This window comes from Neomonachus schauinslandi, chromosome 4 (assembly GCF_002201575.2).
Source record: "Neomonachus schauinslandi chromosome 4, ASM220157v2, whole genome shotgun sequence".
Lineage (NCBI taxonomy): Eukaryota > Metazoa > Chordata > Mammalia > Carnivora > Phocidae > Neomonachus > Neomonachus schauinslandi.
This window is the reverse complement of record NC_058406.1, coordinates 78,364,621-78,386,801: the sequence shown is the minus strand read 5'-3', so window position 1 is coordinate 78,386,801 and position 22,181 is coordinate 78,364,621. Positions and strand designations below refer to the sequence as shown.

The window sequence follows — 22,181 nt, the reverse complement described above, 5'->3', positions numbered from 1 at the left end:
ATGCTCTTACCTGCAGTCCCTAGGCTCAGCAGCACAGCTACCCAGAAGACCCAGAAGAAAATGAGGATGGCAAAAGTCCATAGTGGTTGGAACAGCAGGAAAGGAGAGTTGCTGATGGCCTTATTTATGACTTGAAAAAGTTCAACTGTCAATTTTATTCTCTTTCTGAGGACAAAAATCAAGCTGAGCAGAACTGCCTGGTGAGAAAGGGGTTAGAATAAATGACTCAAAATAGTGAAGAACTGAGAAGGAAACCTTCATATTTCACTGATATCTCAGCAAACAACTCCTTATCTACTCACTATTTTTATTATAATTGAACAGAAAAATGTTCAAATCCTAACTGAGCATCTACTATGTGCTGGTCCCTATGAGAGACCCTGCAGCTGGAACAGTGAACAAGACACAGTCCCTGTCCTAAGGGAACTTGAGGTCTGGTCAGAGAGCAAGAGAAAATGCAAATAAGGTCCTCTAGGTTCAGAGAACCATCTTCGATCCCTTACCTCCTCCCCACAATACCCCAAAGACTCAGAGAATGCTCAAGGATTGCAAAAGGCAAGGAATGGAACTATAAGGGGAAAGGACAGTAATTATGCCTCAAAGTAACCTTCTGTGCCTTCCTCTCTACTGGTTTTGGCCTCCCTCCATGTAAATTTCATATTAAATTCATCCCAGTCCAGTCACCTGCCATCTCCTCACACCCTTCACAGGCAAGCTTCTGCACAGACTAGTCTCCATCTGCCATCCACACTTTCACACCCTAACCTAGAGCATGGCATGTGAATCTCTGTCCATTCCTCTTTTCTTAAAACTTTCTCCTCCCTTCACTTCTGTGATCGCTCTTTCTTCTGGCTCCCCTCCTACTTCTTCAGTTGTTGTTTCTCAGAGTCTTTGGGGGCTATCTCCTATTCCTTTGTGGTCTTAGCATCCTTCCTAGAGGCTGATAACCTTCATTTCAAATAAGAACCTCCAGCCTTGGGGTGCCTCGTTGGCTCAGTTGGTTAAGCATCTGCCTTTGGCTCAGGTCATGGTCTCAGGGTCCTGGGATCAAGCCCTGCATCTGGCTCCCCGCTCAGTGGGGAGTCTGCTTCTCCCTTTTCTTTTGTCCCCTGTCCCCTGGCTCATGCTCTCTCTAATAAATTTAAAAGAAGAAGAAAGAAGAAAGAGGAAGAAGAGGAAGAAGAGGAGAAGGAGGAAGAGGAAGAAGAAGAGGAAGAGGAAGAAGAAAAGGAAGAAGAGGAAGAAGAAGAAGAAGAACAACAACCACCACCACCTCCAGCCTCACCCTTCTCTAGGTGCTAGATGAGTAAGCACATCAGTTCCTGGCCAGGCCATGAACATCCTACCGTGTCTCAAATTCAACTCGTCGTGAGCCAAATTCATTATCTTCACATAAAAATCTCCTCTTTCTTCTAGATTCCCTACCCCAGTGGCCCTAATTTTTCTGGACTCTTCAAGAATAAGTAAGGTTCCTCTCCTGTGTGTTTCCATGTTATCCCAAACTTACCAACTGTAGCACTCAGCATTTTCTACTGCAAATGTTTACTTAGCTGAATTTCTCATTAGGTTAAGCTCCCCAAGAGCAGAGCTATCCCTGGTGCACAGCACAATCCCAGTCACCTGCGTTCAATTTCCTAGATCTCTCAGTCTCTAGTCCCACAATTGATCGCAGCTCAAGTCCTATCCCAACTATCTGTACCCTAATAACATCTTCATTAGCCTGTTTTTTTAATTTATTTTTTTAAAGATTTTATTTATTTATTTGACAGAGAGAGAGAGCGAGAGCAGGAACACAAGCAGGGGGAGTGGGAGAGGGAGAAGCAGGCTTCCCGCAGAGCAGGGAGCCTGATGCGGGGCTCGATCCCAGGACCCTGGGATCATGACCTGAGCCAAAGGCAGACGCTTAACAGCTGAGCCAACCAGGCACCCCAGCCTCTGTTTTTAATCCCCTTGGCTCACAACCCCTACTACCCCTTTCCCTCCTCTAACCCACAGCTAAAGGGATCTCTGTAAAGGGTAGAGTCAATGATGTCATTTCCCAGCTCAAAATCCTTCAACAGTTACCTGTGCTTCTGGATAAAGATCAAAGTCATCATGATCCCAGATCAGGACCTTCCTGGCATAGCCCCTCCCCATACCTGCCTCTTAGGCTTCTGCCAAGAGAACCTCCTACAGGTCTTTCTTGTGTCCATGTGACTCCACATGTGTCATTCCTTTAGCCTAAGATACCCTTCCTCTTCCAGCTGGCCTGAGGCATTCCTGGCCCAAAGGATCTCACAGTTTAGTGGAGGAAAGTCAAAGGAAGGTGGGATAAACTAAAACTGCTCCCAAAACTGGGAACAGAGCCTCCTGCCCCAGCTGAACATGCCCAGACACCCCTAAGTTGTAAAGGCTAAGTAGGAATTTCCAACTCTGCATTTTCTACTATCAATAAGAAAGAGGGACCTTTTTTTGGTTTTACTTAAAATTTTCATGAAGCAAAATTATATGATCTTTAGGTAAATAAACTTGGCTTCTAGCCCTGAGTAGAAAGCTAACATATGCATATTTCAATGCATGTGTGTTTTACAAGTTATATACATGCATACAATACTCCTCTCACATTCTTAAGTACACTGCAAGGATGTTCATTAGAAGCGTAGAGTCAACTCTAACCTGACCCTCTCCCCAGTCTCAGCAGGGATCAGCATTACCTAATGGGGATGGCACTGGGGGTGTGAGCGAGGCCGGGCTGGGCAGCAGGGCTGATGCACCATGGGGGTCATGTCCTGACTTCACTCTTCTGGGCTCTAAGCCTCCAGGAGCTGCCCTTCAGCCTGTGCTCCTAAGCTGATGCCCTGAGGTATGTGTTTAATACCAGTCACCCTCTTTTCTTCATCACAGCTAGCGCTTTTTTTTTTTTTTTAAAGATTTTATTTATTTATTTGACAGAGAAAGACACAGCGAGAGAGGGAACACAAACGGGGAGTGGGAGAGGGAGAAGCAGACTCCCCGCCGAGCAGGGAGCCCGATGCGGGACTCGATCCCGGGACTCCAGGATCATGACCTGAGCCGAAGGCAGTCGCTTAACCAACTGAGCCACCCAGGCGCCCACAGCTAGCGCTTTTTGTGAAACTATTTAGACAACGTTCATACGCAGCCCCCATCTTCCCAGAACAATGTTTTCAAGTTGATTTGTAAGGTAGCTTCTGGGAACTCAGGAGACAGGACCATATATCCACCCAAGTGTCCTGGTAGCAGACAAGGATTTCCCTGGGAAATCTTCACTAGATGAGACTCTCGGTCCCTGCTGGGCTCCAACATGTAGGGAGGGAGTGGGGGAAGACGAGCGAGACGGGGCTCCCATGTGAGCAAGCAAGAAGGGATGAGGGTTGAAGGAGGGGACCTTTCTTCTGCTTCTATTCCCCTCTTGCTAAGGTTGGTTTCCCCCTCTCTTTTGCTTCTCTGGAGAAGTGGGGGTAAGAAAGGCAGAGTGAGGGAGAAGAGGGGTAGCTGTTAACTCCTCTTTCCCCTTGGATACCAGCACTGGGGACAGGGAGTGGTGTCTGACTAGAGGACATAATGTGACTTTCCCTGTCTTCCTTCCCTCACCTTGTGCCAGGGTCCTGTGGGAGCCAAGCTGGGCTGGTGGGGAGAAGAAGCAGGTGGGCAGTGGTTTTCTTAGGTGGAGTTACCCTCTTGCCCTATAGCCAGCCCCACGTCCTCAGCCCCAGGTCTCCAGTCAGGGGCATTAGGGGTGGCTCTCTATAGGAATGCCGAGCTTCTGTGGCGGATGCTCCCTAGGGAGGAGGGAAGTCTGTGGAATCTTGCAGGAATATTCCCATTTGACAAATGAGGAGACCCAGGCCTAAGGCCAAGTCATTCTGTGAGGTCACATAGTGGGTAGTAGGTCTGAACACCCACCCGAGACCACAAAGGCTAGAGTCTTTCCCGTGTACCACGTCATGCGGTTGCTTGCTTTGCAATTCATCTAATCAGGGGGCAGGTGCTATTGGTGTGCTTTGTCTTGCTAGCTCTGTTGCCTAGTGCAGGACCCAGTGCATGAGAGGGGCTCAGTAAATGGCAATGAACAATCTAGGGCTCTTGTGAGGACATGCCCGCCCAGCAACCAGCACTTGGCAGGAACTTAGTAACTAGCGGTGACAAATGTACCATGGGAATGGTGTGGGAGCTGGTTTGCTGCTACCCTCTGACACAGCCCCTGAACAGTCCTCACAGACACAGGTGAGAACAGCCTCTCTGCCTTCACAGCCTTCCCTCGCGCTAACCTTACGCTCAGAGAAGAGAAGTCACCCCTGACTCTGGAGTCTGGGTGGCCATTAAAGGTTCAGTGTGTGGAGACAAAGGAAGCCCTATGGAGGGCTCAGGGAGAAGGCAGGCTGTCCCCCCACTCCCTCCCCACTGCCCAACTGCTCCAGCCTCCACCTGGGGCGCAGGGGGTCCCTTCTCCTTCAGCCTCCTCACAGGCCCTGGAGCAGCTGCAGGCCTGGTCCCTGCCCAGGGCAGGACAGATCAGGAACTTTCCTTAGTCATACACTTGCTCCCTGAGATGCACTCCATGTGACGAACACACACCTGAAACCTCACTAGAAAGGAGAAAATGTGGAGACTACCAAATATGGGAATGGAAGGCTCTCCTTAGCCAAGAACTGGTGAGAGAGTCTGCGCTCGCCCGAAGAATTAAAGGGCTTGTGGGAACCCTAGCTGTTGCCCATCCATAAACGGTGAGTAAGCAACACGCCAGCAAGGATGGCCATGGTGGCCTAAAAATCAGCCCCAGCCCCCCTCCACAGCCTTGTGATTCTAAGGCTTTTAATGCCCCCTGCGGAGTGACCTGAATGATTTTCCAAGCTCCCTCCTCCCACAACAACCATATCTGCTGCCTCAACATTCTGTTTGCCGGTTTTCAACTAGGGTGTTCACGGGGAGGCAGTGGATTCTCTGAACACCAAAATCACCCAGTGGCCCGCGGGTTTGGAAATAAAGGGCTCTCTGTGTTCAAGGGCAGTGGGAGCTGCCACACCCTGGAGGGGGCAGAGCATCCACTGGCTGGAAGGGGGAGCCTCCTCACAAACAGGAAACAGGAACTGTCGTTAAGTCTGCCCCCTGACCCCCACTCCTTACAGCGTCCACCTTACTGCCACTTGGGGGTAAAAATGGTTCTACTGTGTTCAAGGAAAATGAATCAGCACAAGTAACAAATCAACCTCTGAGAGCTGGCAGAAATGACCTGGGAAGAAGGTAAGGTCTTTTTTCCTGTTTTTTTTTTTTTTCTTTTTTTGAAGGTTTTGATTTATTCCTATGTGGGTATTGCAAATAAAAAAGAGAACGCACTAAACGTGTATTCATTCACCATACTTTTATGTATGCATACGCTGAGGTTAAAAAAAAACCCACCCAAATTCTAGTTGTTTTTAGTTACAATCCTATTATTCGGATTTCAGAGTTTTAGCAGGCTACTTGACCTCCCGCTGGAAGGGCGTTTCTTACCGTGATTACTGTAGATAGAACAGCAAACCCCAGCAAACACTTCATATTTTCCCTTTCTGTGTCCAGTTCTATGCTGAGGTCATGGGTATAGTCGTAATACAGCCACCATAAGACACCACAGACAACTAGAAAGCAAAACACCAGGTCAACTCAGCACAGATGCATGGGTAACTGCCCCCCCTCCAGCATGTGGACCACACACGGGGTGGCCTGGCTCGGGCGGTGGGTCCCAAGGGCCTGGGGCTTTATGTGTACCAACCAACCCTCCAGAGGAGCTGGCCAGGGCCAGGGTAGCCTCCCCAAGGACTGTCTGGGCCCGCAGTGGCTGCCTGTCTTTGGGAGGCACAGGGAGGGGATTCCAGAACACAGGTGCCTCCTGCCAGCCCAGCCTGCAGACTGGGTATGGATGTGAGCAGGGCGGAAAGTGCACGGGCAGGGCAGTGAGGGGAACACCATTCAAGTCCAAAGTCTAGAACTGCCCGATGAGCTCCACTGGTGCCGACCCTGCGGGAACGGGGACGTCAGCGTGGCACTCACAAGTCTGGGTGGGTAGCCTGACATTGCACATGCCCTCCGTTTTAGCACTACCTGCACCTACAACACCACCACGGTGACTAGAGGAGGGTCACATTGGTCTTTCCTTGTCCTAGGTGGGAAAGGGTCCATCATAAGCTGCTGTGCCCGTCCTCCAGCATGGCATGCTGTGCACCTGTGAGCTGTAGGGCTCTAAGTTGCTGAGGGCAGAGCTGATTATTCAGGGGAATGAAACCCTACAGTCATACCAATTATTAAAAGTTCAAGTATCCCATGCCAGCTGGTAAATAGCTGCTACCTTGAAATTCCTGTGTGCCCCTACCTCTCAGACCCCCTTTCCTGACAACCCCTGGATGGACCCACATTCCGGCCACAAAACGGGAACCAGTGGGCACAGGGGAGGGTCTTTGGGACCCTGCGCCAGCTCAGGGCCTGAATCGTTTTAGACTGGTGGGAGACTTTGCATGACAACTGTGGGGACCTACATATCAACGGCTGATGTGAAAGGTCAGAAGACATTCTTTAAAAGCAGGCATTCTTTCCAACAAGCCTTGGAGTCTGTTAATGGTATGGCCACGAGGACTGCTGGAGAGAGCAGGAGAGACCACAGACTGGCATCAACTTGGCGAGTATCTGCAGGACACAAGCAAGTCCCTTTGTCCTCTCTGGCTCTGAGTTTTCTCATATGTGAAATGCTGGGGTTGGATGAGAGACTCTCTGAAGCCTATTTAGCTCAAGAATGCCAACTTTTAAGTTCCATACTTAATGAAAATGCTTTTCATTTAATCAAAAAGAAATCCATCAAGTAGAAATACTTACACAGCAGTCCCGAAATAATCAGTGCGATGAAAATGTGAACCAGGAGGGTGGTGATGAATCGGAAGGTGACCATCATGCCCAAAGACAAGGCTGAAAAATTAAGCAGAACATATAAACCCCAACAGCACTCTCAAGGTGTGAGAGTGATGAGGACAATGGCAGGGCTACCATGACTCCCAGAAGAGGGAGGGCTGAGGAGTTCCTTCAGTTTCTAAATATCTTCGACATCTACTAAACAAAAACAACAAGACACACCCAGGGCACTCTCTGAAGCATATACAAGTTCAGTCTGCTATAGTAAGCCAGTTTCTGAAGCCCTAGCATTCTTCTTCAATTAAAAAAATTTTTTTTGTTGTTAATTAGGTCTTATTCCCAAATACCCAAAATGTTGTGGTTTTTTTTAAGAATTTATTTATTTATTTGAGAGAGAGAGAGAGAGAGAGAGAGAGCATGAGCAGAGGGGCAGAGGGAGAGGGAGAAGGACAAGCAGGCTCCCCACTGAGCGCAGAGCCCAATCCCAGATCACGACCTGAACCTAAGTCAGAGGCTTAATTGACTGAGCCACTACAGGTGCCCCCAAAATGTTTTTTTTAAGTCCAAATGAACCATTAAAAAAAAATTTTTTTTTTTTTTACCATACTTAACTCTTTTGACTTCTTATTGAGCTTGTGTATAGTTTTTTTTTTTTTTAAAGATTTTATTTATTTATTTGACAGAGAGAGACACAGTGAGAGCAGGATCACAAGCAGGGGGAGAGGGAGAAACAGGCTTCCTGCCGAGCAGGGAGCCCGATGTGGGACTCAATCCCAGGACCCTGGGATCATGACCTGAGCCAAAGGCAGACGCTTAACGACTGAGCCACCCAGGCACCCCTGAGCTTGTGTATAGTTTTAACTTTAAATGTTTTCAGGTATTCTTATTAAATATGAAAAATCAACGCCTTTATTTTTTTATTTTTATTTTTTAAAGATTTTATTCATTTATTTGACAGAGAGATAGAGAGCACAGATAGGCAGAGCGGCAGGCGGAGGGAGAGGGAGAAGCAGGCTTCCCACTGAGCAGGGAGCCCGATGTGGGGCTTGATCCCAGGACCCTGGGATCATGACCTGAGCTGAAGGCAGACGCTCAAACGACTGAGCCTCCCAGGCGCCCCAATTAATGCCTTTAGAAATGAAAAATTTTCTAATGTTTTGGTAAGCTGTATATGTAAAAAATCTGTATATTACTGTCCAGTACTTGGGCTTTTAGGCTTATGAATTTATGTTAAGCATTTCAGTGAATTTATATATACTATTTTACTTTTTCTCTAAACCAGAAATCTTAGGATTCCATATAGATATTTTGGTGTAGTGGTTAAGAATGTGGCTTTGGGGATCAGAACACACCCTGGGTTAAGTCTCAGCTCTGCCACCCACTCTAGTCACCATATGACTTTGGCCAAGTCACTTAACCTAAGCCTCGGTTTCCCCTCCTGCAAGTGGTGACAGCATTCTGATGAGGTTTTAATGAGTTAAGAGTAAGCACAAGGCCTGGCACATTGGATCATAAGAAATCGGGAAGTTGCATAAAGGTGACGAGTTAGGCATCCCCAAGCACTCAGGAATTAGTAACCCTCTGGTAATGAAATTACAGAACACTCAATTTGTAAACTGGTAAAATCATGGCTGACCGAAGAATTCCTTTCAACCAAACGGCTGGGGAGCAGCCACTGCAGAAGGGGGTAGACAGCAGGCCATTACTACCGCCCACAATGGCAGAATGTGTTAATTTGTTCAAAGAGAAAGTTGACTCTTAAAGGGGTTCTTCAAGTTGGAGGAGAGCAAATAGGAAGTTAAAGGGTCAGGGGTGGGGGTAGCTGCTTCCAGAAATGCCTGAAAGAGGCATGTCCTGGCTCGAGGCCTTGACCTGCCTACAACCCAAAGCAGGCAGTTGGCTACATCAGGCCATTGCTGTCTGATGCTACTGAACACGATGCATGTGCCTCCTTCCCTTGCTCACCAAGCAACCTTCTGACCTGGCTTGCTCATGTGGAGAGGGCAGTCTGGCCAGAAGACACACATTTCTGGTTCCCCTGACAGTTGTAATTTTCATTGCCAATTTGCAAACTGGCCAGTTTGTGAATCTGCTTTGCACACCCATGCTTACTCAGAGCTGAGGACTAGGCTCTGGAACATGGCCGCTATATTAAGGCAAACCCACACTCAGTGAGGTCTCTTGGCAGAGAGCCGGCTGGTGTTCCCCTAATTCTATTGTCCCCTCTCCCAGCTGAACCTAAAACATTGAAAATATTTATGAAGAAAATACGTGAAGTTTTATCTTTAAGTCAAGAGGCTAATTTTCACTGTACAACATACGTAAGTGCTAGAAGCTTTGGTACAGTCACTGTAAGAAAATTAACTGAAAATTACCTAATGCAAAGATACACAGGCCGAGGATTATGTCTCTTCCTGACATTATTCCACTTAGAATTCGATGGAGGATGTCGACATCATTTATCAAAACAGATGCAAACAAGGAATAGCACTCAGGCGTTTGAGGGATGCATTGGTTAAACAAGGGGAAAGACTTGCTAAAAAGGAAAGAAAAAATGGCAAAGATGTTTATTTAATTACTTGACTTAAAAAAAAAACCATGTTTAAAATTCTCAACAAATAAGAAAACATAAGATCTGCAGTAATAAAAAGAAGTTTAGCATCCTGTTTGCTAAATACACTTTAGAAAGCCAGGCAACTGTGCTCTCTTAAAGTAATCAGCTGCTCTGGGTGGGGAATGATGATGGGGACCCAGGGAAACCAGAAATCGACACTTGGAGAGTGACATTTCTGACTCTCCTGTAGTGGCCCTTCTTAGACACAAACTCCAACTCCAGCACAAGAGTTGCATGTCTTTAAAGAACTGTTAGACACAAGGGGCTGGTTCAGTGGGGAGCTGTGTCAATGAAACAAGCAGCTTTATTCTATCCTCTTTAAGGAGGCGAATAAGGCTCGACAGGCTTGCTCTGAACAGAATGGGTACTGGGGAGTGATGAATGTATGAATAAAGCTGCAGTTGATAACCAGTAGATGAAAAAGCTGACCTTCTTGGGACCTCTTCCTGAAACATAAAAATGCTCAGCGATGTTCATCTTTTTTTTTTTAATTTTATTTTATTATGTTATGTTAATCACCACACATTACATCATTAGTTTTTGATGTAGTGTTCCATGATTCATTGTTTGCGTATAACACCCAGTGCTCCATTCAGTACGTGCCCTCTTTAATACCCATTACTGGGCTTACGCATCCCATCCCCCTCCCCTCTAGAACCCTCAGTTTGTTTCTCAGAGTCCATAGTCTCTCATGGTTTGTCTCCCCCTCCGATTCCCCCCCCTTCATTTTTCCCTTCCTACTATCTTTTTTTTTTTTTTTTTAAACATATAATGTAAATTATTTGTTTCAGAGGTACAGGTCTGTGATTCAACAGTCTTACACAATTCACAGTGCTCACCATAGCACATACCCTCCCCAATGTCCATCACCCAGCCACCCCATCCCTCCCAACCCCCACCACTCCAGCAACCCTCAGTTTGTCTCCTGAGATTAAGAATTCCTCATATCAGTGAGATCATATGATACTTGTCCTTCTCTGATTGACTTATTTCACTTAGCATAATACCCTCTAGTTCCATCCACGTCGTTGCAAATGGCAAGATTTCGGGGGTTTTTTTGATGGTTGCATAATATTCCATTATATATATACTAAATCTTCTTTAACGGGTGTTCATCCTAATGACTCTTAATGAGGCCACAAGCACCTTCACGGGCTTCTGCCTTTCCTTCCTTCCTTGGGTCCCCACAGTGAAAATTATCCCAACCCAAGAAGTGCCAAATTATCTGAAAAATTGCTAAAAACCAAGTACTTTTTGAAATGTGTGAAGATGAAACATGAGAGAACCCAAATGCAAACAGTATTACATTGTCATGAAGAAAGAAATGGCTTCTGAACTTTCAATGAACACGGCGTAGAACATATGGAAGAATCTTTCTTAGGAAGTCACAACATTACAGAAATAGTTCCTGAGTCACTGAATAGTGATTCAAGAGGAGGGTAATACAAATAAGCAGCTTTTCCCTAATTAAAAAATTTGAAGGCGTAATACATTCTCATGGCTCAAATTCCAAAAGGTACAATAGAATAAATAGTGAGAAATGGCTGTTTTTTTCTCTTTGAGGAAAAGCACATTTCTTCTCAGGCAGCCATTGTTTTTGTTTCTAGTATATCATTGTTTTTTCTCTTCTTTATTTAAGATTTACTTATTTTAGAGAGACAGCGTGCACGGGTGAGTGAGCAAGGGAAAGGGTGGGGTGGGGAGAGGAGGAGAGAGAGAGAGAGAGGGAAAGAATCCTGAAGCAGACTTGCCACTGAGCATGAAGCCCAACACAGGGCTCGATCCCAGGACCCCGAGATCATGATCTGAGACGAAATCAAGAGTTGGCTGCATAACTGACTGAGCCACCCAGAAGCCCCTATTTTTCTTTAAGTAAACTCTATGCCCAATGTGGGGCTCAAACTCACAACCTGAGATCAAGAGTCACATGCTCTACCTACTGAGCCAGCCAGGTGCCCCTCTATATATCATTCTAGAGACTTTTTAAAACATATGTGAATGTAATAGGAAATTTAAATGCAAGTTCACAGCTGAAGCTCAAAGATAATAGAAATTATACTCCAAAATGAGATGTTAGACCCCTTTGTACTGGGCTTGCCAAAAAAAAAAGCATTAGAAAACTGGTTATTCTTAAACCCCTCACCCACACTGAGAGTGTAAAAGGGTTAGGAGTTGGAGATTACAAGAACATTTTAGAAAATAAATTTCTAATTTTGGAGTAATTTTCAAGTTACAGAAAACTTGCAAAGATGCTACGGAGTGTTCCTATGTATACCTCAATCACCTTGCCCTAACATCGTACATAACATAACCACAGTACATTTGTGAAAATTAAGAAATTAACATTGTTACTATCCTATTAACTAAACTACAGTCTTTACTTGGATTTTACCACTTTTCATTAATGTCTTTATTTTCTCTTCCAGAATACAATCCAGGATGCCATGTTGCATTTAGTTGTCATGTGTCCTTTGGTCTATGACAATTTCTTAGGTTTTCTTTGTTTCCCATGACCTTGACACTTTTGAAGATTGATGGTCAGGTATTCGGTAAATTGTCCCTCAGGTTTTCTCATAATTAGATTGCAGTTATGGGTCTGGAGAAGAACACCACAGAGGTGAAGTGCTCTTGCCATAGAATCATATTGGGGAACATGATAGCAACATGACATCACTGGTGAAGTTAATCTTGATCACTTGGCTAAGGTGGTTGGTATCTGTCAGGTTTCTCCACTGTCATGTTACTATTTTTCTAGATTCTTTGGGAGTGAGTCACTGAGCCCAGCCCACCCTTAAGCGGAAGGAAATTAAGCGGGAAGTATCTACATACATTATTTGGGATTCTTCTGTAAAGATTCATCCCTCTGTGCCCTCCCCCCATTTATTTATTTAATCATGGATATTTATTCTTTAGGTTATAATCTAGTATGATCGCTATTTATTCTGTTGCTCAAATCATTCCAGCTTTGGCCACTAGGAGGTCTTTCAGGCCGGCCCCTGGGTAATTTTGAGCACATCCTCACTTTCTGGTTCTGCAAGATTATGCCACCCTTATGTTGTATTTTCCTTATCCAAGTCCTAAAATCAGTCATTTCTCCAAGGAGCCCTTGGAAAATGGTATTTAGAAACCAATATCTGGGTACTAGGTATGCTCATTCCTACTGGGGTGTCACTGATCCTAGGTCCTCTTATAATCAACCCTAGTATGTACTGTCGGAATGCTAACTAGTACCCCTGTGAGAAACAAACTTACCTACTAGAGCATGGTGCCTATGTACAGTTATTTTTGTCTTTAGTTCACAGTATTTAGTCATAAAACTGTTTTCCAAAGTTACGTCATAGGTCAGTTCCTTTTCTCTCTTCCCCCTTCAGCAAGGTTATGTCATATATTTGTATTAAGTTAAATTCATTTGTCATAGTCTACATTCTTGATACTTCGGTTGATTTTATTTTTTATTTGGATACAGTAAAGTTGACTCTGTACAGGTATTGATAAGTACATTGGATCATGTAAAAGAGCAATTCTAAAGAGTTTTTCATTTGTTTGTTTTGCTTTTGTTTTTTTGAGAGAGAAGAATGTTCATGTGAATCCATTCTTGTCCCCCAAGGGAGAGAGGGTGAGAGATACCACTCCTAAGTCAGATGAGAAGTGTTTCCTAGGAAACTCAGAGGGCTTAGATGACCTCATGGGTTAAGGTTTGAGCCCTGAGAAGTGGAGGCTAGTGTCCTTGGTGTCTAAGACAGCTTCATGGAAAACTGTGGGGCCCTTAGCAGAAAGAAGCTGGAGGTCCCAGGACCAGGGAAGACTTAGCAAATGACCATACAGGGCAGAGATGCATTTGACCACGTGAAGAACACTGCAGCTGAGACCGCCAGAGTGATGGGAAGTCTCCAAAGAACCCAAAATGTGTCCATGGGAGAAAGCTGGCTGGAACATCTCCCAAACCCAGAAAACTGGTACTAGTATCAGTCCAATAAAAATGCTCCTGTTCCCTCTTACGCCTCTTCACTTTTGCTGTGCCAACCCTGAGAGTCAGAGGCCTGTTTTAGTAGACTGTGAGAGGAAAGAGGTGAGGAGGAGGAGGAGGAGGAGGAGAGAGAGGACTGCAGCCCCCTTCCCTGATCAAAGCCTTCCCATCCGCTCCTGGCCCAAGAGGGGAGAGGGAGAAGTTTGAACTGTCAGTCAAGTCTGAAGTCTATCATAGCGGGCTGAACATTTTAATTACTGAATGGAAAGTATCTCTTACCATTTAAAGTGACTGAGTAATTATTACTTAAAAGTAACCACAGCAGTCTTGGGAACTGTGTTTTCATTCAGGGACAGAGAAAAAACTAGTCCCACTGAATAAACTTAAAGAGACAGAAAGAAAGTAGAAAACAGAGAAAGAGAAATTAGGAAAACAATCTCATTTACAACTCCATCAAAAAGAATACCTAGAAATTAACTTAACCAAGGAGGTGAAAGACCTAATCTTTGAAAACTATAAAATACTGATGAAAGAAATTGAGGCCAACACAAATGGAAAGATATCCCATGCTCATGGACTGGAAAAATATTGCTAAAATGTCCATACTACCCAAAGCAATCTATAGATTCAGTGCAATCCTTTATCAAAATACCAATAGCATTTTTCATAGAACTAGAACAAATAATCCTAAAGTGTGTATAGAACCACAAAAGACCCCAAATAGCCAAAGCAATCTTGAGAAAGAAGAACAAAACTGGAGACATCACAATCCTAGATTTCAAGATATACTACAAACGTGTAATAATCCAAACAGTATGGTATTGGCACAAAATTAGATACATAGATCAAGAGAACAGAGAGCCCAAAAATAAATCCACACATTTATGGTTAATTAATCTATGACAAAAGAGGGAAGAATATAAAGACAGTCTCTCAATAAATGGTGCTGGGAAAACTGAAGCTAAATGCAAAAGAATGAAACTGGACTACTTTCTAACACCACACACAAAAATAAACTCAAAATGGATTAAAGACCTAAAGGTGAGACATGAAACCATAAAACTACTGAAAGAAAACATAGGCAGTAATTTCTTTGACATTGGTCTTAGCAACATTTTTCTAGATATGTCTCCTCAGATAAGGGAAACAAAAGTAAACATCAACTATTGGGACTACACCAAAATAAAAAGCTTCTGCACAGTGAAGGAAGCTATCAGCAAAACAAAAAGGCAACCTACTGAATGGGAGAAGATATTTGCAAATAATATATGACAGGAGGGTGGTATCCAAAATATATAAAGAACTTATTCAACACCTAAAAACCAAATAATCCAATTAAAACATGGGCAGAAGACCTGAACAGAGAGTTTTCCAAAGAAGACATACAGATGGCACAAGACACATCGAAAAGATGCTCAACATCACTAACCATCAGGGAAATGCAAACCAAAATCACAGTGAAATATTACCTTACCCCTGTCAGAATGGCTAGAATCAAAAGACAAGAAATACATGCTGGCGAGAATGTGGAGGAAAAGGAACACTTGTGCACTGTTGGTGGGAATGTAAACAGGTGCAGCCACTGTGGGAAACAGTATGGAGGTTCCTCACAAAATTAAAAATAAAATTCCCATATTATTCAGTAATTTCACTACTGGGTGTTTACCCCCCCCAAAACAAAAATGCTAATATACATAGACACCCCTATGTTTTCACAGCATTATTTACAATAGCCAAGATATGGAAGCAACCCAAGTGTCCGTCAATAGATGGATAAAGAAGAGGTGGTATATTTAAACAATGGAATATTACTCAGCCATAAAAAGAATGACATCTTGCCATCTGTGACAACATGGATGGACCTAGAGGTTATTACGCTAAAGGAAATAAGTCAGTCAGAGAAAGACAAATACCATATGATTTCACTTACATGTGGAATCTAAAAACAAAAAAATGAACAAAGAAACCAAAAAAAACAGACTCAAATACAAAAAACAAACTGATGGTTGTAAAGGGTAGGTGGGTAGGGGGATAGTGAAATAGATAAAAGGGGGTTAAGAGGTACAAAAACCCAGTTATAAAATAAGTAAGTCACGGAGATTAAAAGTACAGCATAGGGAACACAGTCGATAATGCTGGAATAACTTTGTTTGGTGATAGATGGTAACTACACTTATCATGGTGAGCACTGAGTAATGTATAGAACTGTTGGATCAATATGCTGTATACCTGAAACTGACATAATTATATGTTATACTTCAATAAAGAAATAAAACCAGAAAAAAGTATCCACACAAAAATAAAGTTGCTTTTTGATGACACCCTGTAGGCTATGTTTGTCTGATATAACAATTACACAAATATGTATATATATGCATACACACACGCACACTTATATGTATATAAACACCTAAATTACACTTAGGATATAGCCTCCTTTTTATGCAAAAGGTAGTATACAGCATACGCTCTATGGTCTTTCTTCTTCTTAAAATTTCAACATCTTGCCGCTCTGTCTCAATCAGAATATAAGGGATTCCTTTTATTTTTACTAAAGCAAAATTTACGTAAAGTGAAATGTACAGATCTTAAACATACAATTAGGGACCTTTGACAAATACAGATGTTTAAGCAACCGCCACCCTTTTCAAGGTATAGACCATTTCTATCATCCCAGAAAGTGCCCTCAAGCCCCCTTCTGATCAATCTCCAACCCGCATAGGCACTATTAATCTGATTTCTAGAACTATAAACTACTTTTTAAAAAAAAGATTTTATTTATTTATTTATTTGTCAGAGAGCACAAGCAGGGGGAGTGGCAGGCAGAGGAGAGGGAGAAGCAGACTCCCCGCTGAGCAGGGAGCCCGATGGGGGCTCAATCCCAGGACCCTGGGATCATGACCTGAGCTAAGGCAGATGCTTAACTGACTAAGCTACCCAGGTGCCCCTTCGAATTACTTTTTGTGTGTGGTAGGAGGTAAGAGTCCTGGTACAAAATGAACAAGAGTCACTTTTTCCCTATGTCTTTCCACTTATTTCAGCACCATTTGTTGAAAAACTTCTTTAACCCCATGAAGTTACTTTGGTACTTTCATTAAAAATCAATTGACCATGGCGGCGCCTGGGTGACCCAGTCAGTTAAGTGTCCAACTCTTGATCTCAGCTCAGGTCATAATTTTAGGGTCCTGAGACTGAGCCCCGCATTGGGCTCCGTGCTGAGCATGGAGCCTGCTTGAGATTCTCTCACTCTCTCTCTGTCCCTACCCACCCTGCTCTCACGCACTCTCTCCCCCCCAAAAAAAAGAAAAAAAATCAACTGACCATGTATATGTAGTTCTATTTCTGGGCCCTCAATTCTGAGCCAATTATCTATTTGTTTATCCAATACTGCTGTTAAAAAGAAAACCACAGGCCCCAAATGGTGTCACTTAGGCTGAGTCCCCAAACCGGGGCTTAATACCTAATACAATTTCAACCTTCCCCAGAAATGTAATCTTCACCAGTCCGAGAAATTTTCTGATGGGTGCTAATGAGCCTGCTGCATGGGCTCTCTCCATCCTCCAGAAGAAGATGAGGCAATCTGCAAGATAGCTGCTCTTCTCCTAAGGGAAAAAACAACCTTGCCTGGAACAGTCCTCTCCTTTGGCTAACTTGCTTGCCCCGCCCTCTTTCCTATAAACATCTTCCATTTGTAAAACTCCCCAGAGCTCCCCTCTACTTGCTGGGTGGGGTGCTGTCTGATTCGTGAATCATTAAATAAAGCCAATGAGATCTTCACATTGCCTTGGTGGAATTGTTTTTTAACAGATTTTGGTGGGCTGGGGATCCGAAGCTAACTTCTGACGGCATTTGGGGAAGAGAAACACAACTGTAGCGTTCTGCAAGGCCTTCTGAGTTCATGGTTTTTTTCCCCATTTCTGAGGGCCATTGGTGGGTTCCTCTCAGTTTCAGCCATGCTCCTCGTGTTCAAGCTACTGATCTAACTGGCTTTCCAATCCAGGGTGGACAGGTCAGTCTGGACTGACAGGAGGCTCGAACAGAGCACCAGTCTTTAGCCCTTGGTTCAGTCTACAGTTCCGTGTTGGAATCCCTTCTTAGTTCCTGTCCACAGTCACCCTGAATGGAGTCTGCTGGTTTAGTCCATACAGGGGATTGCTGGTGGTACGCACGGCCTTCTCTTGGCCAGTCTGCAGTGCCATGTTTTGGTTACTGCTGGTTTGTTGGGGTACACATTTGTTTGTCTTGTTTTATGTAAATAAAGGCCATTGCTAGTGGGGATCTTGGAGGCCAAAACACTACAAAAATTGGTGGGAATTGGTGGAGCATTTAATAGCTGTTAGAGTACTTGCCATCTAACTCAGACTCCTGCGTTAGGATGCTTGGTCATGGATCAGATTAGATTGACACTAGGTCACCTGCCAACCTCAAGAAAACTTCTGTGCAATGAGGCATGCGGTAAAACACAACCCTAACCCAGTAGCAAGTCCCTCTGAGGTATTAGTTTGACTCTGCGAAACCCAAAGGCCTAACTAGAAGGAATGGGATCCTTTGCACCCAGAGAGCTGACCATGCCATCTTCTGGTGCTGAGCACCTGCTCATTTTATGTCTAAGAATGACAGTCCTAGAAGTTGCAGGTATCCAGCAAGATAAAAAAGTTTTACCAAAAATAATGTAGAATTGCAGTGGCCATTATGGGGAACGTTCCAGTTAGACAAGATCGTTCATTTAAGAAGTGCACTTGAAAGCAAGAGTTTCCAAATTAAACAGAATGGGGTACCTGTTTTAACTGGCCTGCAGAAGCCTCCAAAAGGTTTTAAAATTCCAAAATAGTTTCATTGGACGATTCATTAAAAAAGCTAATGAAAAAAGAGAAAAGGAACCTAAAGCAAGACCCTAAGACTGCCATAACTCCTACTGTTCTCTAGTCTTCATTCAAGTACTTATGCTAGTGAGCCTCGGGCTGAACTGCCTTTCCCTTCTCAAGAGACTATTAACTGTGACCTATTGAAATAAGACCATTGCAGGCTACTGGCGATCCTCCTCGGGTATCTCTCAGTCCTTGGTTAAAGGTCGAACTAAGGTCTAGAGTTAAAACATTTCTTAAGCCTGGGGAGGATTCTCAAGAGTTTTTATAAATAGATTACCTCCTGAACCCAGTGAGAGAGGGGAATAAAAACTCACATTGTCCCTTCCTTTCCACATAGAGATCCATGGGGTATTGACTCTTTCTGTCCTGGGAATAACTATTTCCTTCTTGATTGTCTCCTTCTGTGTCTTAAGAACGAGGCTTGGCTTTCTGTCTGGGACGTGCTGGTTGTCGGTTCTTTCTTTGGCTATCTTTGACAGTGACTCTAGATATTGTGAAGATGCTATGTTTTACGTAACTCTCTTCGAGGACGCCTCTTGGGTCTATAAGTTTAATACTGCCCAAAATACTGTCTGTCCTGGTTGGAACCTGACAAGACATTTGAAAGGACTTAATAATTCTAGAATCAGAAATTTGGTTAAACTGGAAGCTGATACTCAGAGCCTGAATTTTTAGTTTAATTTAATTTATTGTTATTATTTTTTCTTTTTAGGTCTTCTCCCTCCAAGCTAAATGTACCCAGAGGAAAAGATATTCCCACAGGTGGATGGGTGTGTCAGTCCTTTGACATCAGTTAAGTGGCAACCCCATTCTCTGAGGGGTTGAAAACAGCTGTCCCGGGAACACCTGGGTGGCTCAGTCATTAAGCGTCTGCTTCTGCTCAGGTCATGATCCCAGGGTCCTGGGACGGAGCCCCACATCGGGCTCCCCGCTCAGCCGGAAGCCTGCTTCTCCCTCTCCCACTCCCCCTGCTTGTGTTCCCTCTCTCACTGTGTCTCTCTCTCAAAGAAATTAAAATCTTTAAAAAACAAAACAAAAAAACCCCAGCTGTCCCGGTTTTACAAATCCAGTCTTTACAGAACCAGAGGTGTGGCTCCAGAAACAATTCAAAGATGGCCAGTCCCTTTTACCAATCCCCAAACCTCCCCTTTTTATCTCAAAAAGCTGGTAAGTGTAAACCTTCTGGCTTTAAGGGGACGGAAGTCATAGTAGGGAGCGCCTGCGTTTTTTTTCTTGTGCCTTTCTAACGTGCGTGTTCAGCCTTCTGTCTGGTGTTCTCGGGGGCTTTTCCAGATTGCAGGGAGGTATTCTTATCAAGAAAACAAAGCGGGGTTGGTGAAAAGGTCATTTGGAACTTGACTTGCCAAGGACAAAGAACACCTCTTCAGTGTCTTCTCCACAAATTTTTAAAAGCTTTAGTCATCTAGACAGTTCAGCTTAACTTATTCCATCTATCGGAAAAAAACCCTCAGATCCAACTTTTATGACTAGTAAATTTTGTAACTTTTTCATGGCAGGTCATTTTAAAATAGAAGCTGGAAGGCAGCTATGCTCACCACTATACCAAAATAGAAGCTGGAAGTTTTCTGTGTCTCTGAACGCTCACGTGTAAGAGAACTTCAACTGCCTCGTTGTTTTTTTTTTTTTTGACTGTCAGTCTGTATTTTCTAACAGATTAAGGTCTTTCCAGTTTATCTCTTATCTCAGGCAAAAGACCCTGAGGGCAAGACATGCCAGATGGGAATGAAACTACCCCTCAACAATAAGGACTGCCCAGAGCCTGCAAGACCCACGTGACTGACCCCAAAACAGTGACTGGCTTGACCTTTATTGACCACCTGGACCTACCCACCGAACTTTGTCCCACATTTTCCTTATATAAAACCAGGAAATATTTTTGGCCCCTTGGAGACCGACTTTGGGACACTAACCCATTGCCTTCCCGGTGTCGGCCTCACTGAAAGCTATGCCTTTCTTGTTTCACCACCACTGGTCTCTCTGTCTTTGGGTTTTGTTGTTGGCGGTGAGTGGCTGAGTACATGCATGCATATGCTGTGGTTCTATGGTATTTTATACCTCCAGATGGTATTGCTGAAATTAATCTGTAAAAGAGCTCTATTTATATAGCTCGAAGGCAAGTGCTTGTAAGGTTTGGCCATTCTACAACTCCTAGAAAGATAGAAACTAGAAACCCAAATGTTTTTCAAGTTCATGTGATCTGGAAAAATATTTGATATTAAAGCAAATTTCAGGTTGATGGTTTAATTAAAACAGACATCAAGATTAAATATAAAACTTTTATTCTACCTGAGTTTACTAGCCTAATAAATTCATGTTAATGCTTGTAAAATCTGTCAAAAAAAATAGCTTAGGATAATGACTGACTTTGCCTAATGTTTAATGAAGTTTTTGTAGGTAATCTAACGTAATTATTAAGGACAAGTAAATAGATGTAAGCAAGATAGAAGTTTATAAATGAACTTTTCAGCAATATTTATGTCTACTTAAAGAGTTTTCTCAAATTTTCTTTTTGGTAATCTACAACCTTAAAGTTTTGCTGAGTTAGGTTAAATGATGAATTAAGTTAAATTTATTAAATACCTAGATCATTTCCAAATAAGACAAAATACTAATACATTAATTGCTAAACATAGGTTTATCTACTTTTAGCTTCTCATTACAGAGAAATGAAAAGATATTTGTATATGTTAATGCCATATGGAAAAGTTTCAAAAGGCACATGCTTCTAGAATTTTTGAAATGTATTCATAAATTTGCAATTTTAAAGAATGGGTTATCAGTATGTTCTTGTTACTATAGGTGTGTTTCCCAGATGGGCTGAAGCTTTTTCCTGCTGCAAGGCTGACGCCCCCACGAAAGCAAAGAAATTGTTAGAAAATATGTTTCCCACTTGAGGTCTATCTTCCCTGATCTCCAGTGATCAAAGCACCCACTGCACTGAGCAAATCATACAAACCTTAACAAAACCTTGCAAATGTTGTGGTATTCTCTCAGAAAACTTTCTGCTGATCCTATCTCATGCTAGTATGACCAGCTACTGGTCTTTAAAGCCTTATGCTAAAGCCTACCATCGACAGGATACACATGCTTTCCCTGACGCCCCTGTTCAAAGGCTCCTGTTGGTCACAGTCTGGAACCTGGTGACTGGCTGTTTTGGAAACATCATTGTTAAAAAAAACAGCTCTTGAGCCCCGTGGGAAGGGACCTTACCAAGTGCTCCCGATCACTGACATAGCCGTAAGACTAAAAGACGTAGAGAGCCTTGAGGACACATCTTACAGCTAACAAAGTCTCCACCTGACATTGGTCCTTTGCACACACCGGATCCTCTAAATCAAATTGATGGGGAAGAGATGTAGCTGACCTTGAGGTGGACTGCTTCCATTTAAGACACCAGATTTAGACTTCATACTTGAAATAGAAAACTCCCCTTCCTTCTTTTCCTTTCCTTTACTCTGGCACTGGCCTGGAAAGATAACACCTTCATCTGTATCTCCCTGCTCATTGCTAAGTGGGGGTAACCTCTTGTTTCAGGCTAGGAGAAAGTCTAACTGTGCCCCTAACATTTCACAAATAAAATAAGACATCTAATCAGTTGACTCTCCTTAATTTCCATTTTGAGTTCATTTACACTGACCTACCAAAGAGGGTTTCAGGATTCAGGACTCACTCCTTATGGCTGATCCCTATTTCCCTGGTTAGGGATAAATGTAAATGAGGCAATGATTGAAAACTTTCCCTTAATTCTTAAAATTACTGCAAACTCTGCTGTTAGAACAATAGCAGGCCAACACATATCCTTAGACTCTCTAGCCAAAGTTGTCCATAATACTAG

General features: G+C 43.4%; 1 protein-coding gene across 4 annotated transcripts in view; it reads right to left on the bottom strand.

Annotated features, from left to right (window-relative positions):
• SLC44A3 (solute carrier family 44 member 3) overlaps window positions 1-22,181 on the bottom strand; it is a 99,470-nt gene that overhangs the window by 61,821 nt on the left and 15,468 nt on the right. For all 4 annotated transcript variants that reach the window (XM_021690038.2, XM_044914073.1, XM_044914074.1 and 1 more), the window contains 4 exons: window positions 9,252-9,412; window positions 6,844-6,933; window positions 5,491-5,615; window positions 11-197 (listed from right to left, as the gene is read on the bottom strand). In XM_021690038.2, the coding sequence (XP_021545713.2) occupies window positions 11-197; window positions 5,491-5,615; window positions 6,844-6,933; window positions 9,252-9,412 (563 nt within the window). The remainder of the gene's footprint in view (window positions 1-10; window positions 198-5,490; window positions 5,616-6,843; window positions 6,934-9,251; window positions 9,413-22,181) is intronic.